This window comes from Chelonia mydas, chromosome 24 (genome assembly GCF_015237465.2).
Source record: "Chelonia mydas isolate rCheMyd1 chromosome 24, rCheMyd1.pri.v2, whole genome shotgun sequence".
NCBI classification, from domain to species: Eukaryota; Metazoa; Chordata; order Testudines; family Cheloniidae; genus Chelonia; species Chelonia mydas.
This window is the reverse complement of record NC_051264.2, coordinates 15,690,794-15,714,640: the sequence shown is the minus strand read 5'-3', so window position 1 is coordinate 15,714,640 and position 23,847 is coordinate 15,690,794. Positions and strand designations below refer to the sequence as shown.

The following is a 23,847-nucleotide window of genomic DNA, read 5'->3' as shown; positions in this document are numbered from 1 at the left end:
TGGGGGTGATCTTGCTCCAATGGTGCTCAGTGGCAGTCGATGGACCGTTGGTTGTCTCCAGGCAGGTGACAAACATTCAGCAGAGAAACAAGCAATTAGAGGTGGCCCCATGAAAAATCTGCAGCTAGGTGGTTTGCAGGTCAGGACCCTGTTAGAGCCTCTTCAGGACCTACTTTGTGCTGAAAGGCACTGACTGGGCCTTGCCTCAGTTTCCCCTCCTTGTGTATTTAGGCTTAGCTCTTTGGGGCAGGGATTATGCGTGCAGCACCTGGCACTACGGCACCATTTGAGATGTGGTGCTACTACACTACATTTGTAGTTTGAGGACTACACAAAGAGTCTAGCTCTGAAGCCATGATCTTATTGGGCCCCAGGCTTCAGAAGCAGGTGGGAATAAAGAATCTGGACAATTTCACCCATGTTTCTGCAACTTTAAGTGGCTTTTATTTCCAACACTTATGAAATCTCAATGACACTACTGCCACAGACCACTACTAACCCAGGGCTAGACTCCTTCCCCCGGGGGAGGCGTTGGTGCAGTTTGCTGGTTAGGCGCACGCAGGCTGCTGTGAGAGCAGGATTCACACACGCACATGGACACGCACAGAGGTTTACGGGGACAGACGAGGCGCAGCATTTGGGGCTGTGTGGTTGAAGCATTAAGATAGGATGATCTCGTGGCCAAATATGTCTAGAGGAGGTGAAGCGGATTCTTCCGATGGCCTGGAATGTAAGTGGGACAGGTGCTCAGTTCTCCTTGGTGTACATGTGACTCAAGAGGTCTGCAACGCGGTTACTGTAGCCATATTCATTATCATACCTATGGGAAGAGAAGAGGGACAAGTTCAGCTCTCAGCCACCTCCCACACCAAGTGGACAACCCTGACCACAAAGGACACCCTCTCAACTGGATGTTTCCACATGACTTCTAGGGGGCTCCTGGTTTCCCATCCCTATTGGATCAGCCACATGCCAATAGGCCTCTGGACCAATTGAGGATGGTTGGAAGAAGGCAGAGGTAGTAGAGGACCTTGTGCTTAAGGCACTGACTGGAACTCAGGAGATCTGGGTTTGTTCCTCAGTCTTCCTGTGGGATCTCTGGTATATCCCCTGTTCTCCACCTGGAGCTTAGCTCCAGGGCCAGTGACCTCACTAGATTGGGACTGGGACCCTCAGATTTAGCCAGTCATTCACCCAGAAGTCTTCAGCTGGGTTATGGGGGCCATATGTGCATGGGACTAGGCCAAGATGCTCCAAGCATACTCTATGGCTAGGGGAACCCAGACACCTTATGCCAGGCAAGCGAGATGCAATTGATGGAACCTGTTGGTTCTTGATCCACTCTGGAGAGTGGTCACTGGGCTCCAGAGCATGCTGGACCCCTCCACCCCAGCCTTTTAGGAGAGGCTGGTTTTCCAGACCTATCCCTTTGCTTAGGACTAGGTGCAGCATCCCTCTGCTGGGCCTTACCAAGAGATGAGTTTCACAAAGTTATCATTGAGGGAGATCCCAGCTCCAGCGTCGAAGATGGAGGAATGGCTGTCGCCGATGAAGTCAGAAGAGACCACCTGCAAGTGAGGGGGGCATTTGGCTTTAGAGAGATGCAGGAGGGGGAGGAATGTGTAGGGGCCAGTTCAGTAGGAGACCTGCCTCCCTTGGCCAGAGGTCCCCAGAAGCAGCTTTGATTGCACCATAGGCTGCACATCAAGATTTAATAGGGCTGAATACCCAAATAGACTATTAGGTCAGTCTGACGACTTATATAGCACAGGCCACAGAATGTCACTGTTATCCCCAAGGACTTCAAACAGACTACAGCATTTCAGTTTTCAGGATACTCCACTGTTACATGCCACCAGCAGAGAACAGGAGGGACTGAGATGCCACCAACTCAGGAGGTCCCATCCATGGCAGGGAACTGGGTTGGCGAGACCTGTCCAGTTGATCCATGCCCCATGCTGGGGAGGAAGGTGAAAAATGTAAGTCCCTGCCAATTCGATGGGCTTGAGGGGGGAAGGGAAGATTCCTTCCTGACACCAAATGTGGCCATCAGTCTGATCCCTGAGCATGTGAAGACACCAGCCAGGCATTCAAAAGGGATTCTCTGGCCCTCACCAGCCTGGGGTCCCAGCTGATGTTTGAGGAAAGTGAGAAGGTCCAGATTACATCAAAAAATTCCTTCTTGATCCCATCATGTGACCAGCTAAAGCACTGAATGGAGAGTCCCCAGAAGGCCTGGAAGAAATCAGTAGCAACATGCCAGGCCAATGCGTACCAGTGTTCTTCCCCGTGAGCAGGCCCTATACAGCTCTGTGGATACATTCCCTGCTCACCTCATCTTCTGTGTATCCCAGGATCCCAGCCATAGGGCCCTCAGAAGCCTTCTTCATGGCCTCTTTGATTTCAGCATAGGTTGCCGGCTTGGCAAGACGGCAGGTTAGGTCCACGACAGAGACGTCAGAGACAGGCACACGAAACGCCATGCCAGTGAGCCTCCTGTGAGGAGGGAAGTTCAGCCAATGAGAGAACCAACTAGGACTGCCTGTAAGCAAGACATCAATGGATCTAGAAGACCAGTCTGTGGTTCTGGCATCAGACCCCTGAAGGGAGACCTTCAGACTCTCCCAACGGAGATGTGGTGTTTCAGGTTTTGCTTAGCGAACACTGCTAGTCAGCCACCATGAATGGTACAAGCTTCCACACAGATGTGGTTTGCCCATCCCCATGGCCACCTCTAAGAGCCAGAGTTTCTCTCCTAGCCGCTATCTGGCCTGTGGGACATCACCCAGCCACCTGGGGCAGGATTGCTACAAGAACGCCTAGACTGGAGACCTCTCCTGATGCCTGCTTAGAGAGATAGCCCATACCCATTCAGCTCTGGGATGACCTTGCCAACTGCTTTGGCAGCACCAGTGGATGCTGGGATGATGTTCTGGTGGGCGCCTCTTCCGTCGCGCCAGGCCTTGGCGGAGGGCCCATCCACAGTTTTCTGTGTGGCAGTGTAGGCATGCACTGTGGTCTGAAGGTTGAGAGGAGAATTATGGTTATGAGCTGGTAGAAGCTAGAGACAGTCACCGGTTCCTGCACACAGGCAAGCTGCTGGGGGTTGACAGCACACGGGAGACTTACCATGAGTCCTTCCACAATGCCGAAGTTGTCATGGATCACCTTGGCCAGAGGCGCCAGGCAGTTGGTGGTGCAGGAGGCATTGCTACATGGGGAGGGAAGGGAGACAGAATGATGTCTAGAAGACACCTGCTACTGGATTTCCAGTAGCCTGCCTAGTTGAGTTCCCATTCCCACCACCACCTCCATTTCTCCCTGGTGTAGGGGAGACCAAGGGGGGGGACAACAGAAACCACGCTATTAGGATAGTCTTTGCTCACATGTCAAAGATGAAGTCCACCTGCCCTCCTCTTGAGGGGACAATCTTCCAGCCCAAGCTGTCTATTGGCCTCTTGCTTCCCAATTGTATGGCACAAGTGGCTAAATTCTTGTCTTGGGCCCTTTCCTCAGGCACATGTCCACAAAATGGAGGCTCTCTCAAACATCCCTCTGACCCCGAATGGCAGATCCATGCCCTCATCTCTCCTTGGCCACGTACAAGGCAGCCAGACTCAGGAGATCACCCCAAGCCAGACTGGGGAGCAACTCAGAAAGTCATCCCATCCTACTGTCCATCTCCCCACGCCCCCCCCCCCCCCCCCCCCCCCGAGCACAATGTGGGGAGGCAGGTCTTACCTGACTATTGTCATGCTGGATGGGTCATACTTGTCCTCGTTGACACCCATGACAAACATGGGAGCATCAGGGGAGGGGGCGCTCACCACCACTCGCTTGGCTCCACCCTGTATATGGGCCTGTGGAAGAGGAGGCTAATCATGGAGGATCCTGCTATGGAGGAGGCCAGGCCAACATCATCTGGAGGAGATAGGCACTAGCAGGCCTAGACTCCATCATACTAAGGTCTTGGACGAAGGCTGCCCAGGAGAATGGCATCCCAGACAAAGCCAGGCTGTCCTAGCCCTGTAGTGGCTCAGCTTGTTAGCCACAGGTTCTCACCCAACTCCCAATGAAGGAGGAGAAGCGGGTGTCTGAGCCCCACGTGCCAGTCAGACATGGGCCCTGCAGCTCCTGTACCAAGCTGGCAGCTCAGACACTCACCGAAGCTTTGTCAACGCTGAGGAAGACTCCGGTGGACTCGACAACGTAGAGCGCTCCTGCGTCACCCCAGGGAATCTCACTGGGCTTCATGCTGTAACAGACAGCAGACCAGGGTTACTGCCCCAAGGGCTGGCTACTTCCAGGAGGTCAATGCATGTTTGAGCCCAGATGAGGACTCTGTCCCCATTCCATACAGCTTGAGGGAGTGGTGTGGGACCCGCAGCCGCTGAGGACCCTGATACACCAGCCCCTTGGCACCCAACTCTTCATTTGACTATCTCATTTCTAGGGTGACCTAGAGATACAGCTGAGTGGAGACTCAGTGATCTGGAGGAAGGCTGGTCTTCTGGTTTCAAGGCACTAGACAGAGACTCTTGAGAACTGCCAGCTCCACCACAGACTCCCTGTGGGGCCAAGAACTAGATGTGACTCAGTTTCCCCCAACCTGTAAATCTACTATTTCCCCTTGCTCACAGCTGGCTGGGAAGAAAAGTCCATTAGTAGTTGGAGGCAGACACCACAATGATGGGCTGCACACAAGTACCTAGAGATCACTGCATAGCTCTGTCACATCCACTCACCATCCATTCATTCACACTAGCATGATCCTTCAGCGGTCCAGACCCCTGGATCTTACTCTAGATGCTAGGCTCTCATCAACTAAGTTGAGCGGATTCTCAGACGGGACTTCTAATCTAGTCTGACCTGTGTAACAAGCCAGAGAATTTCGCCCTGTACTGAGACCAATCACTTCTGATTTGGCCTGAAGCCAGAATGACATTTCCAGCAAGCCATGCGCTCAGCTCAACGGGACGGGCTTCAGAGTCGGGGGAGGTGTCTCCTTGACACTACAGATTTGTGTCTTAAGTGAAGCAAGCAGGTCTGTTGATGCAGGAGGCAGACCAGGAAGCCACATCTGGGCTCTGCTAGACTGGTAGGAGTCTCAAGTAGTTGGACATGCTATATGGGAAAGTAGTTATTTCTCTAGGAGTTGCTCTCTGTACACTGCAATGCTACCACCTCTGAAGTGGCACATGGCAGCTGATTTAATGCCAATGCTAGAGTCTAGGACAGGAAGGTATGTACAGGAAGTTTACTACAGCCAGCTGAAACTGCGGGAAGGAGTTTTAGCCTAACAATCAGAACGCTGGAGTGATGCCACCATGGTGCAGAAAGGCTGTCAGGACTCAATGCTCAGTGCCTCAGTTTCCCCAGCTAGCCAACAGAAGACAGCCCTCCAGCAATTTGGCAACTATTAGCACTGATCCACTGTTGAAGGACCATCACTTCCTGCAGCACCATACACTGGGCTTAGAGGTCTCCCCTCCTACTATTGAGGAGACTTGCCCCGCTTAGCTGGCAAGATCCCAAGCACTATGGCAGTGATGAGGTGCCAGCCCACACCCTGTGCTACATAAGAACGGCCATACTGGGTCAGACCAAAGGTCCATCTAGCCCAGTATCCTGTCTTCTGATGGTGGCCAATGCCAGGAGCCCCGGAGGGAATGAAGAGACCAGGTCATCAAATGATCCATCCCATCACCCATTCCCAGCTTCTGGTAGTCAGAGGCTAGGGACACCATCCCCGCCCATGCTGACTAACAGCCATTGATGGTCATGGAGGATAGGTCCATTCAGCTCCCCCTACTCACCACTGGAACACAGAGATCTCACTGCCATCCACCACCAGCTTGCCATCTTCAGCCTTCACCTCGCCGCTGTAGCGCCCGTGAGTGGAGTCATACTTGAACATGTACACCTGAGAGGGGAGAGCGCGTCAGCCTAGTAACCCAAGCCTTCGTGGAGTTACCCTAGGCAGCTCCTGTCACTCAGCAGGGGAATCTCCCCAGCGGATCAACTCTGCTTCCATCAACTGCAGAAGGTGAAGCTGGTGACCAGTTCTCTTCAAGATGGGGGCTGATCAGCAGCAAACCTCTCGCTCGGTGGGCAGCGAGCATCAAGACTATCCTCCAAGTAGATCTAGAGGACACTGAACGATCATGCATCAGCACAGAGGGCAGAAGGGCCAAGCTCCCTGAAAGCTAAGGGGTATGGTGCCCTTAGAGTCCTAGCACTGAGCAATCAAACCTAACAGAGGCTGTGGGATGGGTCCTAGACAAAGCTGGGTGTCAGAGATGCAATGGCTCCTTAGCAGCCAGTGGTTGCTGAATGTGCAAGGCCAAGGGAAAAACCCATATCTCCCACCCAGCTTCTAAACCACAGGGGCTGGCTTGGACTGGAACACAAGGATCAAGTCCCAGGTGAGGCAGCTCAGAGGAAAGTTGGCCATGGCTGTGAGACGCTGCACCCCAGTCACTACAGTGATATTATGGCATGTTTCGTACAAAGTCTGCCTTGAGGCATCAGTTTAAAAGGCTTGATCTGTTGAACATTAATACCCTGTGGATTGTATGTGCTGTCATTGTATGGGGAGCTATGAAGTTTTGCTCTGTTATGAAGTTGGAAACACCCACAACTAGTCTTTCAGGTACAACAGGGAGCAGGTAGGCAATGAGGATGCTTGAGGGGGAAGGAGTTGACCCCCACATCATGAGCAAAGATCTTTCTAGCAAACTGGAAGAAGCTATAAAAGAGGGGAAGTGACAACACCTGAAAACCCCAGAGGAACAAAGACTGAACTGGGGAAGGGGGTCCCAAGCAGGACAGAAGGGGCAGACTGGGTAATAAACTTATACTGGTCAGGCTTTTGATTAGGGCAAGATTTCTGGGGGTCCTAGGCTGTGGCACTGGGGGAAGTTGGCTGGAGCCTCTATTGTTCGTTCATGAGTGGCTGAGAGAAGCATTCACGTAACTGCAGCTAGGTGTGTCCCTACCTGTGTAGATGTTTGTGTGAGTGCAGGACTGGGAAAGATCTGCAGCTTGTCACAGCCTCAGTGAGAGGGGACCCAGATTTGTATGTCAGAGGGCTCAGTGGTACCCCAGTTCCAGGCTGCACCCCAGGAAAGCCAGTCACAGGCTGAACAAGGCCCCTCAGCCCTCAGCTCCTGTCACATGTTGATCTGCCAGCTGGCCAAGCTCACCCATGCCGCAATCACCGTCTACATAGGGTTGTGAGGTGGGAGATGTCCAGGGACACTGAGAACTAACTATGGGAGCCTGAGCTTCCGAGACATACAGAAGAGAGTGTTGTAGGCAGGTTAGTTTGGCCATTGGATTGAGGGTTACCATGTAGTTGAGGTCAATGAAGGGGTCATTGATGGCCACCACTTTGAGTCCCTTCTCCAGGCAGGCTCGGAGGACCAGACGCCCGATACGGCCAAATCTGGAACAGGAATGTTAGTAGTTAGATAGGTTCCTCTTACTGTAGCCATAATCCCATCTAGGGAGCTAGTCATGAAGGGACATCCCTGCCATGCTGGCTTTTGAGCTTCCTTAGCCTCCAAGAGCACCCTTCCCCCACACACACACTTGCAGTGCACCCAATGGGAGCTCAGTCAGCGGGGCTTCCCCACGACTGTCCAGTCACTAGGACATTAAGCTACCCCCTTTGCTTTGCATTCTAGTGGTGCCCCCTAGCTCTGATCTAGTAGGAGCACAAGCCAGCCATCCTAACCACCTTAGAACAAGTTCCTCCATGAACACCCCCAACATCAATCCGGCAGCTGTAGAGGAGTTAAATGCTTCAAGATGACAGCCTGGTGACCCTCATCTCTGACTAAAAGCAAGAGCTGCATCTTCAGGCTCAGTCATTCAACACCACTACTGCTATGAATGAGCTGGGCTCTTCCTTGAAATGAAGACAGCTGCCAGTACGTGTGGTTCTGGTGAGGCCAAAGGGGCAAAGATCCAGACTCTTTCAACTGCAGGGTGCGTCCCCAGCCACCGGAGCTGCAGGGAGTCACTGAGTGACTTGCAAAACGAGTGGAAGCGCTGCACGGTTGGTTTTGCCGTTGCTGCCAGTTACGGCCCCCACTTCTTACTACACGCAGCAGAGCTTTTCACTCCCGCTGCACTGGGCAGCCCCATGGTACCAGCGGGCTACAACTCCAGCCCTGGGGGCGGCATAAGGGGGAGTCTGGGGCCTTACCCATTAATCCCAACGGTAAGCTCAGACATGACTGGTTCTACTGGTTTCTCTACTGGAGCCGGTTCCTCGACTTTCTCCGGTTCTTTCTCCGGAACGGACGGTTTTCGGGGCTGGGAGACCTCAAGTCTGGAAGGAAAAAAAGAGGAATCAGAGCAGAGGCTGGGGCAGATGCCAGTATCAAGATAACAGCAAACAGACCTTTTTGCAAGGGAAAACCACAGCTCCTTTAGAGCAACTGGGAACGTGGGATTTGCCCAACTACATTAGTCCAGAGGGTCCATCCAGACCAGTGTCTCATCTCCCACCATGGCCTGGCCTAATTTTGTTACAGGAAGGTGCAAGAAAGGCTCCCTCAAGGGCAGTGATGGAACAGCCTGCCCATGGTAGGAGGTTTCTTCCTGACCTCCTTTAGAGATTGAGGCTTATGCCCTGAAGTCAAGGGTTTACGTCCCTTCCAAAATCCTACTTTAAGAAACCCTCTCAACTCTGGCTATTCTATGCCTTTTCTGAATCCCTCTAAGCTCTTGGTCAAAGTGACCTCTTGTGGGACTGAGTTCCGCAGGCCAGAAACTTGGAACAAAACCATTTGATCGGTTCTAAGTGTGCAGCCTGTCACTCAATGCCACCCTTATCTGCATAGGGGAGAAGGTGAATGGCAGCACCCATTCCAATCTCTTTCCAGTTTGTTATTGGGCACCCCTCAAAAGGGACAGTTCTGATCCTTTCATCTGCATTGTCCATCTTGTGGTCCTGCTGTTTCTGCTCTAACCTTTGAGATCTGAGGGATCCAGTCAAGGGCACCTAACTAACAATGCTGCTATACAAACAGTGTTTATTATAGTAGTGCCTTGGGCAGATCCAAAGCCAGGGCCCCATTGTGTGACACATGACACAGAGCAGCAGCCTGCACACCCCGAAGACCTTAGTTGCAACAAAATTCTATATGCTCTATCCCATTCCTTATACCTTAACACCACTTGCTTCCCAGGGGCTACTGTGTATTGAGCAGAAATCTCGAGGCTTGTCCAGACAGGGGAAGTGGTTGCAGAATAAGGTAGGGTGTGAATTTAAAGCCCGGGAGCTATTCCAGAATGACTCCCTGGGGGGCACACATTCCAGAGTACCTTCACAGGGAGATAATCCAGAATAGCTTCTGCAGAACAGCTCCCTGTCAGTTTTCCCCCACTGTTGATGCATCCACAATGAGGCACTGGACTATAAATAAAGTGACACTGTAGTCAAGATGCTGCCTCCTTTGTGTCCATCAGTCACAGCTATCAGCCCTCCCCACTAAGGTAAAGTTACACTACTCGGCCTGCAGGTCCAGCTAGGGAAGCGTGAGCTGGATTCTATGCTGGCTAGCGTACCAGAATTTGTAATGAAGCCCCATTGGAGGAGTCCATTGCATCGGACAGCAGGAGAAGCTTGCTTTACTTTGCATGTGGCTATGCTGCAATCAGAGGTGTGACTGCACCATGCGCAGGCCTACCTGATCTAGCTAGCGTGATGCACAGCAGCTGCAAAGCTGACGCAGCAGACTAGCCACTCGAGTCCATACCCAGGATCCCAGCTCACGTGGAGGTTTCAGGGACATGAAAAATGCATCAGGGACTATGAAATCTGGTCTTGTGTGCTTTTACCCTACACTATAGGGATTTCACAGGGAAGACCGGCGTATCTAGAATTGGGGGTCCTGACCCAAAAGGGAGTTGCGGGCAGGGTTGCAAAGGTTATTTTGGGGGGGGGGTCACAGTATTGCCACCCTTACTTTTGCGCTGCCTTCAGAGCTGGGCAGCTGGAGAGCGGTGGCTGCTGACTGAGGGCCCAGCTCTGCAGGCAGCAGCGCAGAAGTAAGGGTAGCAGTACCGCAACCTGCCCTACAATAACCTTGTGACAAAGCCCCCCCAACTCTTTTTTGGGTCAGGATCCCTACAATTACAACACTGAAATTTCAGATTTAAATAGCTGAAATCATTAAACTGATGATTTTTAAATGCTATGACTATCAAATTGACCAAAATGGACCATGAATTTAGTAGGGCCCTATCAATGCTATATGCACTACAGTCACACCTCTGAGTGCTGTGTAGACACACTCAGATTGGGACAGAGACTTTGAGGCCTGTGCTTCAAGGGCTTAGATGCTAACAAAATACAGAGAATATCATCTACCAAATAGCCCTGCAAATTTACCCTGGGATCTGACTTCCTGGGATCAAGTCATTTGTGAGAGATTAAAGTGCAGATCTGCTCTGCATTTTGAAGTTCACTATCTGAACTTTGTGGATTTGCTATTTGTCAAGATCTGCTCCTACCAAGGCCCATCAAATCAGAGTTTAAAAGGGAAGCTGCAGTTATTTGCTTATCACTACACGCAGCTATAAAGAAGAGCAGGTCCCCAGAAATATACAGTCTCAGGAGGCCAGAGTAAGGCCCATGTGTGTTTAGGTTCCCACTAAGATTCACTTAAATCAAAGCTTACCTGAAAACTTTGACACTAACAGATGATCCAATTGACTCCTGGCTCAACGGAGAGTTACAACGCTGCAGCATTTTGCTGGCTGCCCTAGCTACTGACTGGAGATACTGAAAACAGCGAGTTCAAGACACTTTAAAACTGATCTTTAACCATCACTGACTATACTGAGATCTATGTTGCTATAACAGTTAGCGTGGGTCTTTTAGAAAAAGGACCCAGACAGTGAAGTCATTCTTACTTTCAGTTCCTTTGACATTGGTTTAGTCCCATCATGGGGACACCAGCCCTGATCCTGCAGAGCACTTGGGCCCCCTTTCCTGCAGTGGCTACTCACATGCTTATGTGCATGAAGCACATTCAGATGGAGCGTGGCAAGATGGGCTACTGGGCCTTAAATTCCATATTTCAGGGGAGGCCTCTGTTTTGTCAGTGCAAAGTCAGCCCAGCAGACCATTGCAGGCAGAGGCTAGGTAGGGGAAGGGCTTGTGGACTGAGCACAGGCCTAGACCTAGAATGCCAATGTGACTGCAATTGACCCTAATCAAGTCAATTTCAACTCTAAGACAATTCAGGGCTCAAGTCCTTCCCACTGTTCCGTCTTCAGGCAGGTTGGGGACATCCTTGAGGGAGGTCTCACCCCCTTTAACTGAGCAGAGAATTCTGTGGGGGGCCCTTTCTGCACCCCCAACTCAATCTAGCCATAATGGGGTAGCAGCAATGAGTCCCCCACCGCCTCCCAGCCCTCTGACTGGAGGAGCCAGCTAGGACCTTCCCACAGCAGGAGATTTCAGAGTTAAAGCCCCACAGAGATGCATGGGACATTACCCTGCACCCCCTGCAGACTCAGATGCAGCCATGTCAGTTGTGCTAGGGGCTTGCACTTATGACCCAGAGCAATGCAAGTTGAAGCTAAAACCCAGCCAGGTCATTAGGCAGGTGTATCAGAATAAGGCCTATTCAAGTACTGGAAATACACAATGCTATCAAGGGCTTGGTGTGTATAAGTACTTTGCTAGGCCCATTTACATAGCCCTCTGCTTCCATCAGCTATAAATCCTGGTATAATGCTGCCATCCATCATCTTGCATCTGAATCAGCAGAATACAGCATTACCCAGAAGACTCCCAGAGGCCCCTCTCCAGGAGATCAGTTACGAGGTCAAATGGCAAAGGTGAATCTGGCATGAGGCCCCACTGGGGTAGAAGAGAGCACTCTGCTTCCTGTTTACACTGAGCCTGAGCCTTTGCCTTTTGAGAGCCAAGAAATCCCTCTGGAGTCTGCCCCTCAAGAAAAACAGGAGAGCAAGTGATTCGTACATCACAGGCCACTTCACGGACCAGTGCTTTTGGCAAGCAATTTGAGTAGCTCACATCCCCAACCCTCAGTTCAACAGCCTCTTATCCAGCCTCCCTCAGATACGGAAGCAGTGTGACAAGGGTTCGTATACGGGATTGGAAGTCAGGGTTCCCAGGTTCTGGTACCAGTTGCCACTAGCTCACAGGTGTGACCTTGGACAAGGTCATGCCATGTCTGTGCCTCAGTTTCCCTATCTGTACAAGAGTGGGTGAATTCCCCATTTTAACTGGGCTCCAGGTTTTAACAGAGCTAACAGCATATGACTGAGTCATCCTGTCACTTCAGCGCTAGACAGTCTCAGACTCCCCCCAGATATCAATTAAGTCACATACCAAGAAACTAAGGCACAGATAACTAGCACTGACTGAATACAGTCCAGACGCCCTGACCCTCAGCAACTACCCAAACCACTACAGGCACCATCTAGGTCTTACATGCTGCCAACCGCTCTCCCCCACAAAGAAAAAAAAAAATCACAGTAGGGACTGGGGCCTGCAGGGCAAAGATAAGCACCCAGAAATATTACAGGCAAGCCCACTGGTAGACAATTTTTTTGAAATCAAACAAGGTGGACAGATAAACACAGATGCAGCAGGTCAGTGCAGGCAGGCAGAGGGTTTGGCCTGAGTCCTGATGGGGCATGAATATCCAGCCACCAAAGAATGAAGCCACCTGTGAGGGTGCACTCAGAACTGCAGACCTCTGACTGCAAAGCTGGGGTGGGATTTAACGTAGAATTGGTCCCCCCAACGCCCATCAGAATCCAGGAGGCTGTGCAAAAAAAATATCGAGGCAGCAGCTGCTAGAGGCAGCAGATGGCATTTCGCTTCAAGATGGCCAGCTCTGCAAGATGGATTCTGTCGCACAGCACCGTGTGAGGATCAGCTCCTAACACCCACTTGCATTGCGGTGGACTCATCACTTCCACTCCCAGCAGAGGGACCATGGCCAGCTTTCTTTCACTCCACAGCTACCAACCCTGAAATCTAAGACCATGTCTACACTATCACTTATTTGGCAAAATGTATGTCGCTCAGGGGTGTGAAAAAACCACCCCTCTGAGCAACATGAGTGCTTATGCCAGTGAAACTTGGGTGCACAGTGCTAGGGTGGTGGGAGAGCTTCTCATTTTATTAGGTCAACAGAAGAGCTCTCTCCTGTCAGCATAAAGCAGCTACACAAGCGATCTTACAGGGGCGCAGCTGCATTGGTACAGTTGTGCCACTGTAAATTCGCTAGTGTAGACACAGGCAAAGTGCAGCAGGAAGGACCACCTAATAGGGCTGCAGCTTTGAACCCAACACCTGTGCTGTCCGAGGAAGGGAAGGTGCAGAGAACGTGCTGTTCTAGAGGCAAGAGGACTGGATCGCTCATTCCTACAGCATCACTGCAAAGCTAGGCTTGCCATATAAAAGGGGGGGGTCTGTGTTTTGGCATGACTCATGAGAACGCCTTCTGTATCCTTGCACTCTGATCATCTATCAGACATTTGTCTTACCATAGCAACTAGGACTTCTTCTCATGGAGCAGGACCCCCTTGTGCTAGGTGTCCATCACCATGGTCCCTTTCCCAGTTGCCCCCAACTGAATGCCAAATACATAGTGATGCTTTAGGACCTACGCACAGAGGAATACAAGGGATCTTAAAGGCATCTGTACCAGCCCAGCTAAGGCTCCAACAGAACTAATGGCATACGACTGAGTCATCCTGTTGCTTCAGTACTTGACAGTCTCCAACTCCCCCCGGAGATTGATTCAAGATAAGCTGGCCAGTCTGTACTGGCTGCAGAGGGGTGGGGGGCGGGATGTGGCTACTTCCACCCCACTGCAGGCGTTCTACCGCAGTGACATTGAGAGGTCAGGACGCGGAACACCAAAACCAGACGAGAACGCCACAGACGCTGCAGTCTTCGCTCAGGCACAGATACCCAGCATCAGACCTCAGGGGCTTTACAAGCATCATTTGATGAATGTGGAGAGCTAGGGAGATTAAATGACCTTGGAAGAGTCGGGCGCAGAATAGAACACAAGCCACCCAACTCCCTCTGCTTTTCCCACTAGACCGTCTTAGAGGCAACAAAAGTGGCACTCTCCTTGGTACTTGTTCTGATCTCTAGGTTTCCTCAAGCGCAAGAACTGATGTCTGCTTTCCCACGCCAGAGGACAGATCCAGTTTCACCTCTGGCAGACTTCCAGCAATCAAAGACAGGAAGTCTGCTCAGTTTAGATACTCACTCAGCACCATGGCCAAGGGTCACAAATATGTTCTATATGCACACCCCCTTTTTCTTCTGAACGGGGAGGCAGGAGAGAACACAGCTTGCTGGCTGCAGATGCTGATAGAGGCAAGAGTGCGTCCCTGGCGAGGAGCTATAAATGTACTTGGGTCTCTGGGGCCTGATGTACTGATTAAAAGTGCTAGGTAATACAATTGTATATCTCAAAGCACTTTACAGAAATTAACTCTGTTTCCCCATCTGTGAAAAGGGGGCTAAAGAGAGGGGAAGTGACTTGCCCAAAGTACCAGGACCTAGTGGACAGAGCACACAACTATCTCCCTACTGTCTACACTAGGTTTCAACAGAGCAGCAATTTAACCATCAGTCTTGAGCAGGACTACAGACAGACGCTTCTTGTCCTGCTACCAGTGGCTGACTTTAAGCTAGCTGCCATATATTAATTAATAGGGAGAGACCGCCTCGTCTGCAGAGGGGAGGGGCATATGACATTGGTAGTGGTGCAATACAGCAGAGGCTGGGCAATAATATTGCAGTCTGTCCTCCAATGCAGGTGCAATTTTGCTGTGGGGAGCATGCCATCTCCTGCCTCTGCAACTGTTACTCCCAGCTAGATCACATGGAGGGAGGGGAACCAATATAATCTCACTGGAAGTAATAGTGTCAGAAAGGAAGAGGTTTAAATCCCTCCAGGGTCAGGGGATTTTCAGCACCCGCTGTCTGGTGCGACTGGAAGGACAAGCATGCTAGCAATAGAATGCTTCCCATATCAGAGGGGGCAGGGCACAGGAAGGAGAACAGAGGGCCGCGAGCTGTGGAACATTCCCTGGAGGTGTTCTGGGCTGGGTTTGGGGGATCCAATCAGGCATGTAAGAGGCATGGAGGGACAAGGCCTCAAGCAGGAGATGCGGCTGTGGCCCCGGGGTTAGTCTATTTTGAGTGGATTCTATTTTAAGAAAGCAGCAAAGAACCCACTTGATCTGATCAGCAGGGAGACTCTCCCCATAGATCGGGGAGAGTGATGGGTGGTCCAAAGGAAGAGCAATGCATCTGCCCATCCCCCACAGGGGGACAGACTCATTTCCTGCATGGCTGCAGGGGGTGACTAGAAGGTAAATCCTCCTCTAGCCCTGCCCTGCCGGGAGGGGGAGGGGAGGTGATGCGGAGTCTGATTGGAGTTCCCCTGATATTTCCATGTTTCTAGAGAGATCTATGGTGCAAGGGCACCACCAGGTCAGTCTGCATCATCACCCCACACCCCCCTCTGCAGATGTCACCCCCTCAAGCTGCCCCAAACACATGCAACTGCTCCCCATGCAGATCTCTGCGCTCCCCTCCCCACCCCAGGGCATCCTGATTACTCCCACCTCAGAGCTGCATCCCTCCCTTACCAGACAGGGAACCCCCCACTACCCCAGTTCCCTGATACACCCCTGGGCCCCCTCCCATTTACACTCCACCCTAGATGCTCATTCTACTCCCATCCTACCCCTCGACAAGACACCCCCTCCTCACAACTCCCTGCACATATATAGGGCCCTAAGCCATGCCCCCGCCAGCCTCCTCCCCATCTGCAGCATCCTCTACCCCCCCAGCTCTCCACAGCTGCGGTCCCTGCCCCACAGCCCCTCTAGTTCTGCCACTACTAACCCCCCCCACACACACACCCAACTCCTCCACATGCTGCCCCACAGACCTCCTCCTGGCCCCTCTCCACATCACCCCCATCTAACCCCAGCTCCCCACCCCATGCAGCCACCAACCCCCCCCCCCCCCACTTCCCCAGCCCACTCTGCCCATCACCACAGCCAAACACACTAGCACAACCACCAAGAGCCACCCCACCCCACTTCCCCAGCTCACCTTGCACCCAACCCCTCCCCACCATAGGTCTGGGGTGAGGGTGGCTGGCTAACCCCTGCTGCATCCCCCACAGCTTCTCCCCACCTGGAGCGCCCTACTTCCCAGCCCCACATACCCATCCCCCCTACCCCAAATCCATCCCCTCCCCCACATACCCCATACCCGTCCCCCCCCTCCCCAAATCCATCCCCTCCCCCACATACCCATCCCCCCACCCCAAATCCATCCCCTCCCCTACATACCCATCCCCCCACCCCAAATCCATCCCCTCCCCCACACACCCATCCCCCCACAGCCAGCCCCGTCACCTGCTGCGCCCTGCACCACATACCAGCCGGTCTGGGGTCTGGATGGCGTCGAACGAAAGCATCAGCCGCGCAAACGCCCGTTTATATACTCCCCCCGCCCCTCCCCTGCCACGCCTCCCTCATCCCCCCTAGCCACGCCCCGCCCTGTCTGGCGCGCGCTGTCCCCGCCCCGCCCTTCCGAGCCGCGCGCGCCTTAGTAACCGCACAGCGCGTGCAGGTCAAACAGTCGTGATGGAAAGCGGGAGCTGGGGGAGGGAGAAAAAGCCAGGGGCCTCTACTGCGCAGGCGCTATGGCTTTGTCGCGAGGCGCGCTAGCGGTTACTAACCGACGCGGCATGCACCTCCTCCAGGATCAAGCCCCCGCCCCGCCCACTGCCATTTCCGGGCGCATGCGCAGATTCTCTTCCCCTCAGCAGCCTCCGGCTGCACAGCTGCTCGCGAGGGCTTCTGGGGATTGTAGTTTTCCTGACTGCTCCCTGCCTGGTGTGAGCTGGCAATGCACCCCTGGTGGGGCAAGGGCGGGAGCCAGGACTCCTGGGTTCTGCCACTACCTCCCTGGAAACTAGACAAAACACGAGAGAGGGTGGGGTATGGAAATGAATTGACAGTTAGATTAGATAGATAGAGGGGCTGTACAGGGATGGAGAGATAGGGCAACACAATGTTTAGGGGTACGGAAGGCTTCCGTATGAGGGGAGATTAATAAGACTGGGACTTTTCAGCTTGGAAAAGAGACGGCTAAGGGGAGATATGATGGAGGTCTATAAAATCCTGATGGGTGTGGAGAAAGTAGATAAGGAAGTGTTATTTACTCCTTCCCATAACACAAGAACTAGCGGCCACTCAATGAAATTAAAGGAGTACATGTGGCACCTTAGAGACTAACAAATTTATTAGTATCTAAGGTGTCACAAGTCCTCCTTTTCTTTTTGCAAATACAGACTAACACGGCTGCTACTCTGAAACCAATGAAATTAATAGGCAGTAGCTTTAAAACAAAGAAAAGGAAGTATTTCTTCACACAACGCACAGCCAACCTGTGGAACTCCTTGCCAGAGGATGTTGTGAAGGCTAAAACTATAACAGGGTTCAAAAAAGAACTAGATAAGTTCCTGGAGGATGGGTCCATCAATAGCTAATAGCCAGGATGGGCAGGGATAGTGTCCCTAGCCTCTGTTTGCCAGAAGCTGGGAATGGGCGACAGGGGGTGGATCACTGGATGATTCCCTGTTCTGTTCATTCCCTCTGGGGCACCTGTCATTGGCCACTGTCAGAAAACAGGGTACTGGGCTAGATGGACCTTTGGTCTGACCCAGTATGGCCACTCTTTAATACATAGATAGATAGATAGATAGATGGGGGTATGGGTACAGATAGATGGTGGGGTATGTATGGGAATCGATAGATAGATTAGATGGATGATGAGTGTGTGTATGGGGATGGATGGATAGATAGATATGTATGGGAATAGATAGATAGGGAAATAGAGGAGTGTGGGGACAGATACATAAACAGATAGATGGTGGGGTAGGTGGGGATGGCTAGACAGATGAGGGGTGTGTGTACGGGGGATAGATAGACAGATGAGAGGTGTGTATATGGAGGTTGGATAGACATGGTGGGAATGGATAGACAGATCAGGGTGTGTGTATGGGGACTGGATAGACAGATCAGGGTGTGTATATGGGGATGGATAGACAGATGAGGGGTGTGTGTATGGGGAATGGATAGACAGATCAGGGTGTGTATGGGGGAGGATAGACAGACGAGGGGTGTGTATATGGGGGATTGATAGATAGATGAGGGGTATATGTATGGGGGAGGATAGATAGAAGAGGGGATGTGTATGGGGGATGGATAGACAGATGGGGGTGGATAGAGAGATGAGGGGGGATGGATAGACAGATGAGTGATGTGGGGGGGGATGGATCGATGAGGGGTGTGCATGGGGATGAATGGGGGTGAGGCTGAAGCAGAGGGACATCTGGGTACTGTAGCTGGGTCCCCGTGCCGGCTGGCTCCCTATTCCAATGCTGGAATTGCTCGGAGGCCTCCCATCCCCCCAGTTGGTGGCGGTGGGGTGGTGCGTGCGCGAGCCCGCCGCCCGCCTGACGTCAGCCGGAGAAATGAGCCAGCACAATTGAGCTGTTAATAATTCAGGCGACAGCCGGTGGTGGTGGGGGGGAGCTGATGCTCTCGCCCACTGTGGCTGATGCCTTTGAAAAGGCCAGGCCGGAGGAGAATCCCGCTGTCATGGCAACCCCCGGCCCATCACTCACACAGCATTGGCATCCCAATGCGTTCGCTGCAGCCCCCACCCCCACGCAGCCCCTCTAAATGAGGGGGTTAACCCTCTATGGGCCAGAGGAATTGTGGGTCTACAGGAGGCTGGCCATGACTCAGCACTGATCACCCAACTCTAGCCTGGTGGTTAGGCCCAGCTAGGCCAGACTAGGCCAGAGAGACGGGCCAGGACCATGGGAGTCGGGACCCCGTGTGCCTTCTGTTTGAGGCATGATGAGGGGGAATCAGAATGAAAAAAAACAAGCCCACAGGTCTTGTGACAATATTAGGAGCCTGGACTCCTGGGTTCTATCCCTGGGTCTGGGAGGGGAGCAGGGTCCAGTGGTTAGATCAGGGGACTGGGAATTAGGACTCATGGGTTCTCTTCCCCAGCTCTGGGAAGTGAATGGCATCAAGGCTTTTAGAAGGAGATGCTGAGAGTCAGAACTCCTGGGTTCGGCAGTAGCTCTCCTCTCTGCCACATTGTTTGACCTGAAAGGCAAAAATATTACCAAAAATCATCCCATGACCAGAATCCCACAATCCTTTGTGAATGGGGTTAGGGGAAGACCGCCATCTTTCTCTGTGTGTTTGTGCAGCACCTGGCACAACAGGGCCCTGATCTCAGCTGGGGCAGGGACTGTCTCTCACTGTGTCTGGGCAGCCCCTGGCACAATGGGGCTCTGATCTCAGCCAGGGCAGGGGCTGTCTCTTGCTGTGCAGCACCCGGCACAATGGGACCCCGATCTCAGTTGGACAAGCCTGGCACAACCATTATGATCCTACACACATTTAACATCTCTGAGTTAGGGAACAGCCCAACTGACACTTCAGGATCATCGCAGGACTAAAATAACGAGCCAATCAATGAGCAGAGCAAGAGAGAGGAACCAGCATCCAAATCAATAACCTGCACTAATGCAAACTCCGGCATGGACTGCCAGCATGACCAGGTATCTGTTTGCCCTAGGGAGGTTACATCTCAGAGACAATGGCCTGTCCTTCACCCAGGCCACCCATCCTTTGGTCCTGGATGTGGTCTTTGGAAATGCAGAACCCTTCCCAGATCACCCCCAGAGGTTGACAACCCCCCTTCCTCTATGCATCTCAACACAGATTCACCGGAGATTGCCTGGGTTATCTTGTCCCCGCTCTGACACCGCCTGCGTTTGCAGCTTTGGCTGCAGACAGGCCGGTGGGGCCCCGGGCGGTGGAGAAGAGACTAAAAATAAATCGTCAGACCTCACTGGAGAGAGAGGGAGAGACAGGGAGAGAAAGGGGGCAGGAAAAGAGAGAGATGCAGAGAGATGGAAGAGAAAAGAGAGAGAGCTGTGTTTGGCAATAGATAGATAGATAGATGTGTGTAGTAGGATAGTTTGCTTATGAGAATCTCATGTGGGACTGTCTCAAAAGCCTTACTAAAATCAAGTTATATCACATCTACTGCTCCGCCGCCAATCCACTAGGCCAGTTACCCTCTCAAAGGAGGAAATTAGTTTAGTTAGGTTTGTTTCCTTCTTGACCAATTCGTGCTGGCTATTCCTTATAACGCTATTATCCTCTAGGGCTTACAAATAGATTGTTTAATCATTGCTTCTGGTATATCCTTGCAGGTATCAAAGTTAGACTGACTGGTCTACAATTCCCCGGGCTGAGGTTGTCTGTGGCTTGGATCGCTCACCATTGTGAGCCCTTGTCCCAGTTTGTTAGCTCTGCATCTGATATTATGGGGGTGAGCTGTTATGGCTGGGGAAGGATTTCTCAGAAGCCCTGGGAGTCAGGACTCCTGGGTTCTAGTTTTGCTTTCAGGAAGATAGATGGGCAGAGGAGATCAAATGGTCCATGGATAACAGACACAGAAGGAGGTGATACCAGAGAGAGGGAGATGGAAGATAGATACAAGGGTGTGTATGGGAATGGATGAATAGATAGAGGGATGTTTTGACTGGGAATGTTTTGCATTATATATATTCACTGTAATGAATTTTGTGTGTACATTCCTGCTGCCCCCTGCTGGAATGGATGAACTTTGCTCTCTGCGTGTGTGTGTGTGTGGTCTTTGTGTGTATGGCATTCTGTGTGTGTTTGCACACACACATACACCTTCCCACTCCCCTTTTGGCTAGAATCACAACTATTCCTGTGTGCCCATGTCCCCGCATGGCTAAAAGCCAGTGGAGAGTCCCGCCTCTCCTGCAGGCCGGGGCTGGTGAGCTCTAGATTAACTGGGGCATAAACTCTGTGTGTGTGTCCTGGTCCTGGCTTGTTTGTGCAGTGACGGGTCACGCAGTGCTGCATGTGAGCGCACACGCGTCCCTCTGCTGGGCAGCCTGGGAGTTTGCGAGCTGACACACCTCAGGGACTCAATGCGCTGCTTTATGGGCAGGCCAAGCTGTGCAAAGTACTGCCAAAGCACAGGGAAAAGACAGAGCCCATCGGGGTCTCTGTCAGAGGGGGAAGGCACCTGAGGTGATGGGTCATATGCTGCACTTGGGGTCCCATCTCCCGTGCCCAGTTGCCCTCCCCGTGTTCCAGACCTGGTGCCGTGTTGCTACACAGCGCAGGCTCTCACGGATTCATAGATTCCAAGGCCACGAGGGACCGTTGCGATCATCTACTCTGACGTCCTGTGCCACACAGGCCCGAGACCTGCCCTGAACAAATTCCTGTTTGAGCTCGAGCAGAACCTTTCCAGAAATCCTGGTCTCCCAGCCTGCGGGGCCGCTGCGCAGACAGCAACTGACGGTTTGCCATCGCTTCCCGGTTCTGGCAGGGGCTCCCCCTCGCTTTTCAACGAGGCCTCGTCTTGATCACTGGAGGAGACGTTTATTAGCAGTACTAGAAGCAGAAGGACTAGTACAGCAGAACCCTGTTTATCCCATCGAATTGGGACCGGGACCAGATCAGATAATAAAACACTCAGGTAATGTGGAGAATGGGAAAGTGCAAGGCTGCAGTGCTGTCTTGCGGCCACAGGAGAGGTCGCCTGCTTCTGGACCTGTGTGCGCTGGTTGTTTGGTTAATTCGGAGAGCTGGATAATGGAGGGGCAGATAAACGGGGGGTCTACTGTAGTAGTATATTAGATGTATTACGGTAGCACCTACCAGGACTCCATTGTGCTACGAGCTGCACATTATTAGGTGTATTATGGTAGCACCCATTCCTGGACCAGGACACCACTGTGCTAGGCACTGTTCATTGTTGTTTATTAGGCGTATTACGGTAGCACCAAGGCATCCATCATGGCCTAGGACGCTATTGTGCTAGGTGCTGTATATTACTGTTTATTAGGTGAATTATGGTAGCACCTAGGTGCTCCAGTCAGGCCCCAGGCCCCCTGCTGCGTGGCAGGTGGTGGACGCTGGGATCCAGTCCCTCCTTCTGTGCCAAGCATCTCTCTCTGTCTCTCTCTCCTCTTGACTGCAGCAAGTGGCTTCACAACAGCTCAGGCCTGGATTTCCAGCCTCCACTTTGCAGCCGCTGGTTCTGTATACTCCTAGGTTCCCAGGGCGGATGGGACCATCCTGCCCATGCAGGCTGCCCCCTTGGCATAGTCCAGGCCACAGACCCTGCCCCAGGGATCACTGAGATCTAATCACATTTATTACTGTGGTAACTAAGAGCCAGCCAAGACCAGGGCCATATTGCTCCAGGCACTGCACAAACACAAAGCAACAGGCAGGGTGGGGAAAGAGCTGGGACACCCCCACAGCACGATCAGAGATGGCAGCAAGCCCACATGGCAGGAGGTAAGGTACCTGGGTGGGTACAGCTCGCCTGCGCAGCCCTGAGTCCAGCAGGGTGCTGGCATTAGAGTGGCCCCAGCTAGGCCCCATTTCACCCCCTCCAGCAGAGCAGCCCCTGCTTTGGCCTCTGCAGTCGCAGCTGCTCCCTTGGTGAAGTCCTAGCCCAGCTGGACCGTAAATGATGATCACCCTGCATGCAACTTTCATTGCCACACTGGTCTCTAGCTGCAAACCGAGGGCTCCCACCGCAAGCGTGTCCGGGTCTCCTTTCATCTTTCTGCATGTCCATTGCATTACTGCAGTGCCATCGCTCCCATACAGCAGTAGGAGCCCCTAGCCTTCCTCCGCCAGGGAGCTTGAGACTTGCATGCTGTTGTTTTACTTCCCCCAGGGATTTTAACAGCTGTAGTAGCTCAGGGCCTTTTGGAATGGCAGGAGTTTGCCTATCAACACCTGTCTAAGTGAGATGGCTTAAATTTTATACCTGCATCTTTGATTTATTTATAGAGACTCCCATTGTCCAAGTAAATTTAAATCCTCTCCTGGATCCTAGAGAGCTCTTCAAGCTGGGTAATACCTTGTGGGCTGGAGTTCCACTGGCTAATTGGAACACTTGTAAAAAGTTGCAGTTCCTGGGTTTGTCCCACTAGGTGGGGACACTCTAAACACCAGGGGCTAGGAACGTTCCTACTGGCCTGTGCTGTTCATGGCCACACGAGAGCACAGAGCTCAGCAGGATTCACAAAAAGATTGGGATGTTTATATGCATAATCTGAACATGCACAGTTACATGCCAGAGCAAGGAGTCGAACCCAGGTGTCCTGCCTCCCAGCCCCTCACCCTGCTTTAACCCACTAGACCCCACTCCCCTCCCAGAGCTGGGGATATAAGCCACGAGTCACAAGAATGGCCATACTGGGTCAGACCAATGATCCAGCTAGCCCAGGATCCTGTCTCTAACAGTGGCCAATGCCAGATGCTTGAGAGGGAATGAACAGAACAGGGCAATTATCATTTGATCCATCCCTTGTCATCCTGTCCCAGCTTCTGGCACGCAGAGGATTAGGGACACCCACCGCATGGGGTTACGTCCCTGACCATCTTGGCTAATAACCATTGATGGACCTAACCTCCAGGAACTTTAGTTCTTTTTTGAATCTCGTTACACTTTTGGCCTTCACAACATCCCCTGGCAGTGAGTTCCAGAGGCTGTGCAGTATTCAAGGTGAGGGTGTACGATGGATTTATACAGTGGCATTATGATATTTTGTATTATTTATCCCTTTCTTGAGGGTTCCTAACATTCGGTTTGCTTTTTTGATTGTTGCTGCACATTGAGCTGATGTTTTCAGAGAACTAACC

The 23,847-nt window shown here is 52.2% G+C and overlaps 2 protein-coding genes across 5 annotated transcripts in view; both read right to left on the bottom strand.

The window, feature by feature from the left end:
* Positions 1 to 23,847, bottom strand: part of LOC102937842 (B-cell receptor CD22) — a 280,912-nt gene that overhangs the window by 82,290 nt on the left and 174,775 nt on the right. The window lies entirely within an intron of this gene.
* LOC102936466 (glyceraldehyde-3-phosphate dehydrogenase 2) lies at positions 422 to 16,807 on the bottom strand. Of its 4 annotated transcripts, XM_043535169.1 has the most exons (12): positions 16,479 to 16,544; positions 10,695 to 10,798; positions 8,213 to 8,338; positions 7,351 to 7,447; positions 5,817 to 5,923; positions 4,165 to 4,255; positions 3,742 to 3,860; positions 3,130 to 3,211; positions 2,868 to 3,019; positions 2,334 to 2,496; positions 1,471 to 1,568; positions 422 to 820 (listed from the first exon to the last, which is right to left on the bottom strand). In XM_043535169.1, the coding sequence occupies exons 1-12, from the start codon at positions 16,515 to 16,517 to the stop codon at positions 748 to 750; spliced, it is 1,251 nt and encodes a 416-aa protein (XP_043391104.1). In that variant the 5' UTR covers positions 16,518 to 16,544; the 3' UTR covers positions 422 to 747. The 4 variants fall into 4 exon arrangements, with proteins under 4 accessions (XP_043391104.1, XP_037739162.1, XP_007071468.2 ...); XM_037883234.1 differs by lacking the exons at positions 10,695 to 10,798; positions 16,479 to 16,544 and adding an exon at positions 16,782 to 16,807; XM_007071406.3 differs by lacking the exon at positions 10,695 to 10,798 and having other exon boundaries at positions 16,479 to 16,563.

Excerpts from the sequence above, each read along its gene's own strand:
- LOC102936466 (XM_043535169.1), bottom strand. The coding sequence starts at position 16,517 with ATGCTTTCGTTCGACGCCATCCAGACCCCAGACCGGCTG. Across the intron at positions 4,256-5,816 it reads GAGATCTCTGTGTTCCAGTG|CATGAAGCCCAGTGAGATTC; the intron begins GTGAGTAGGGGG and ends TGTCTGTTACAG. Across the intron at positions 1,569-2,333 it reads TGGGATACACAGAAGATGAG|GTGGTCTCTTCTGACTTCAT; the intron begins GTGAGCAGGGAA and ends CCTCACTTGCAG.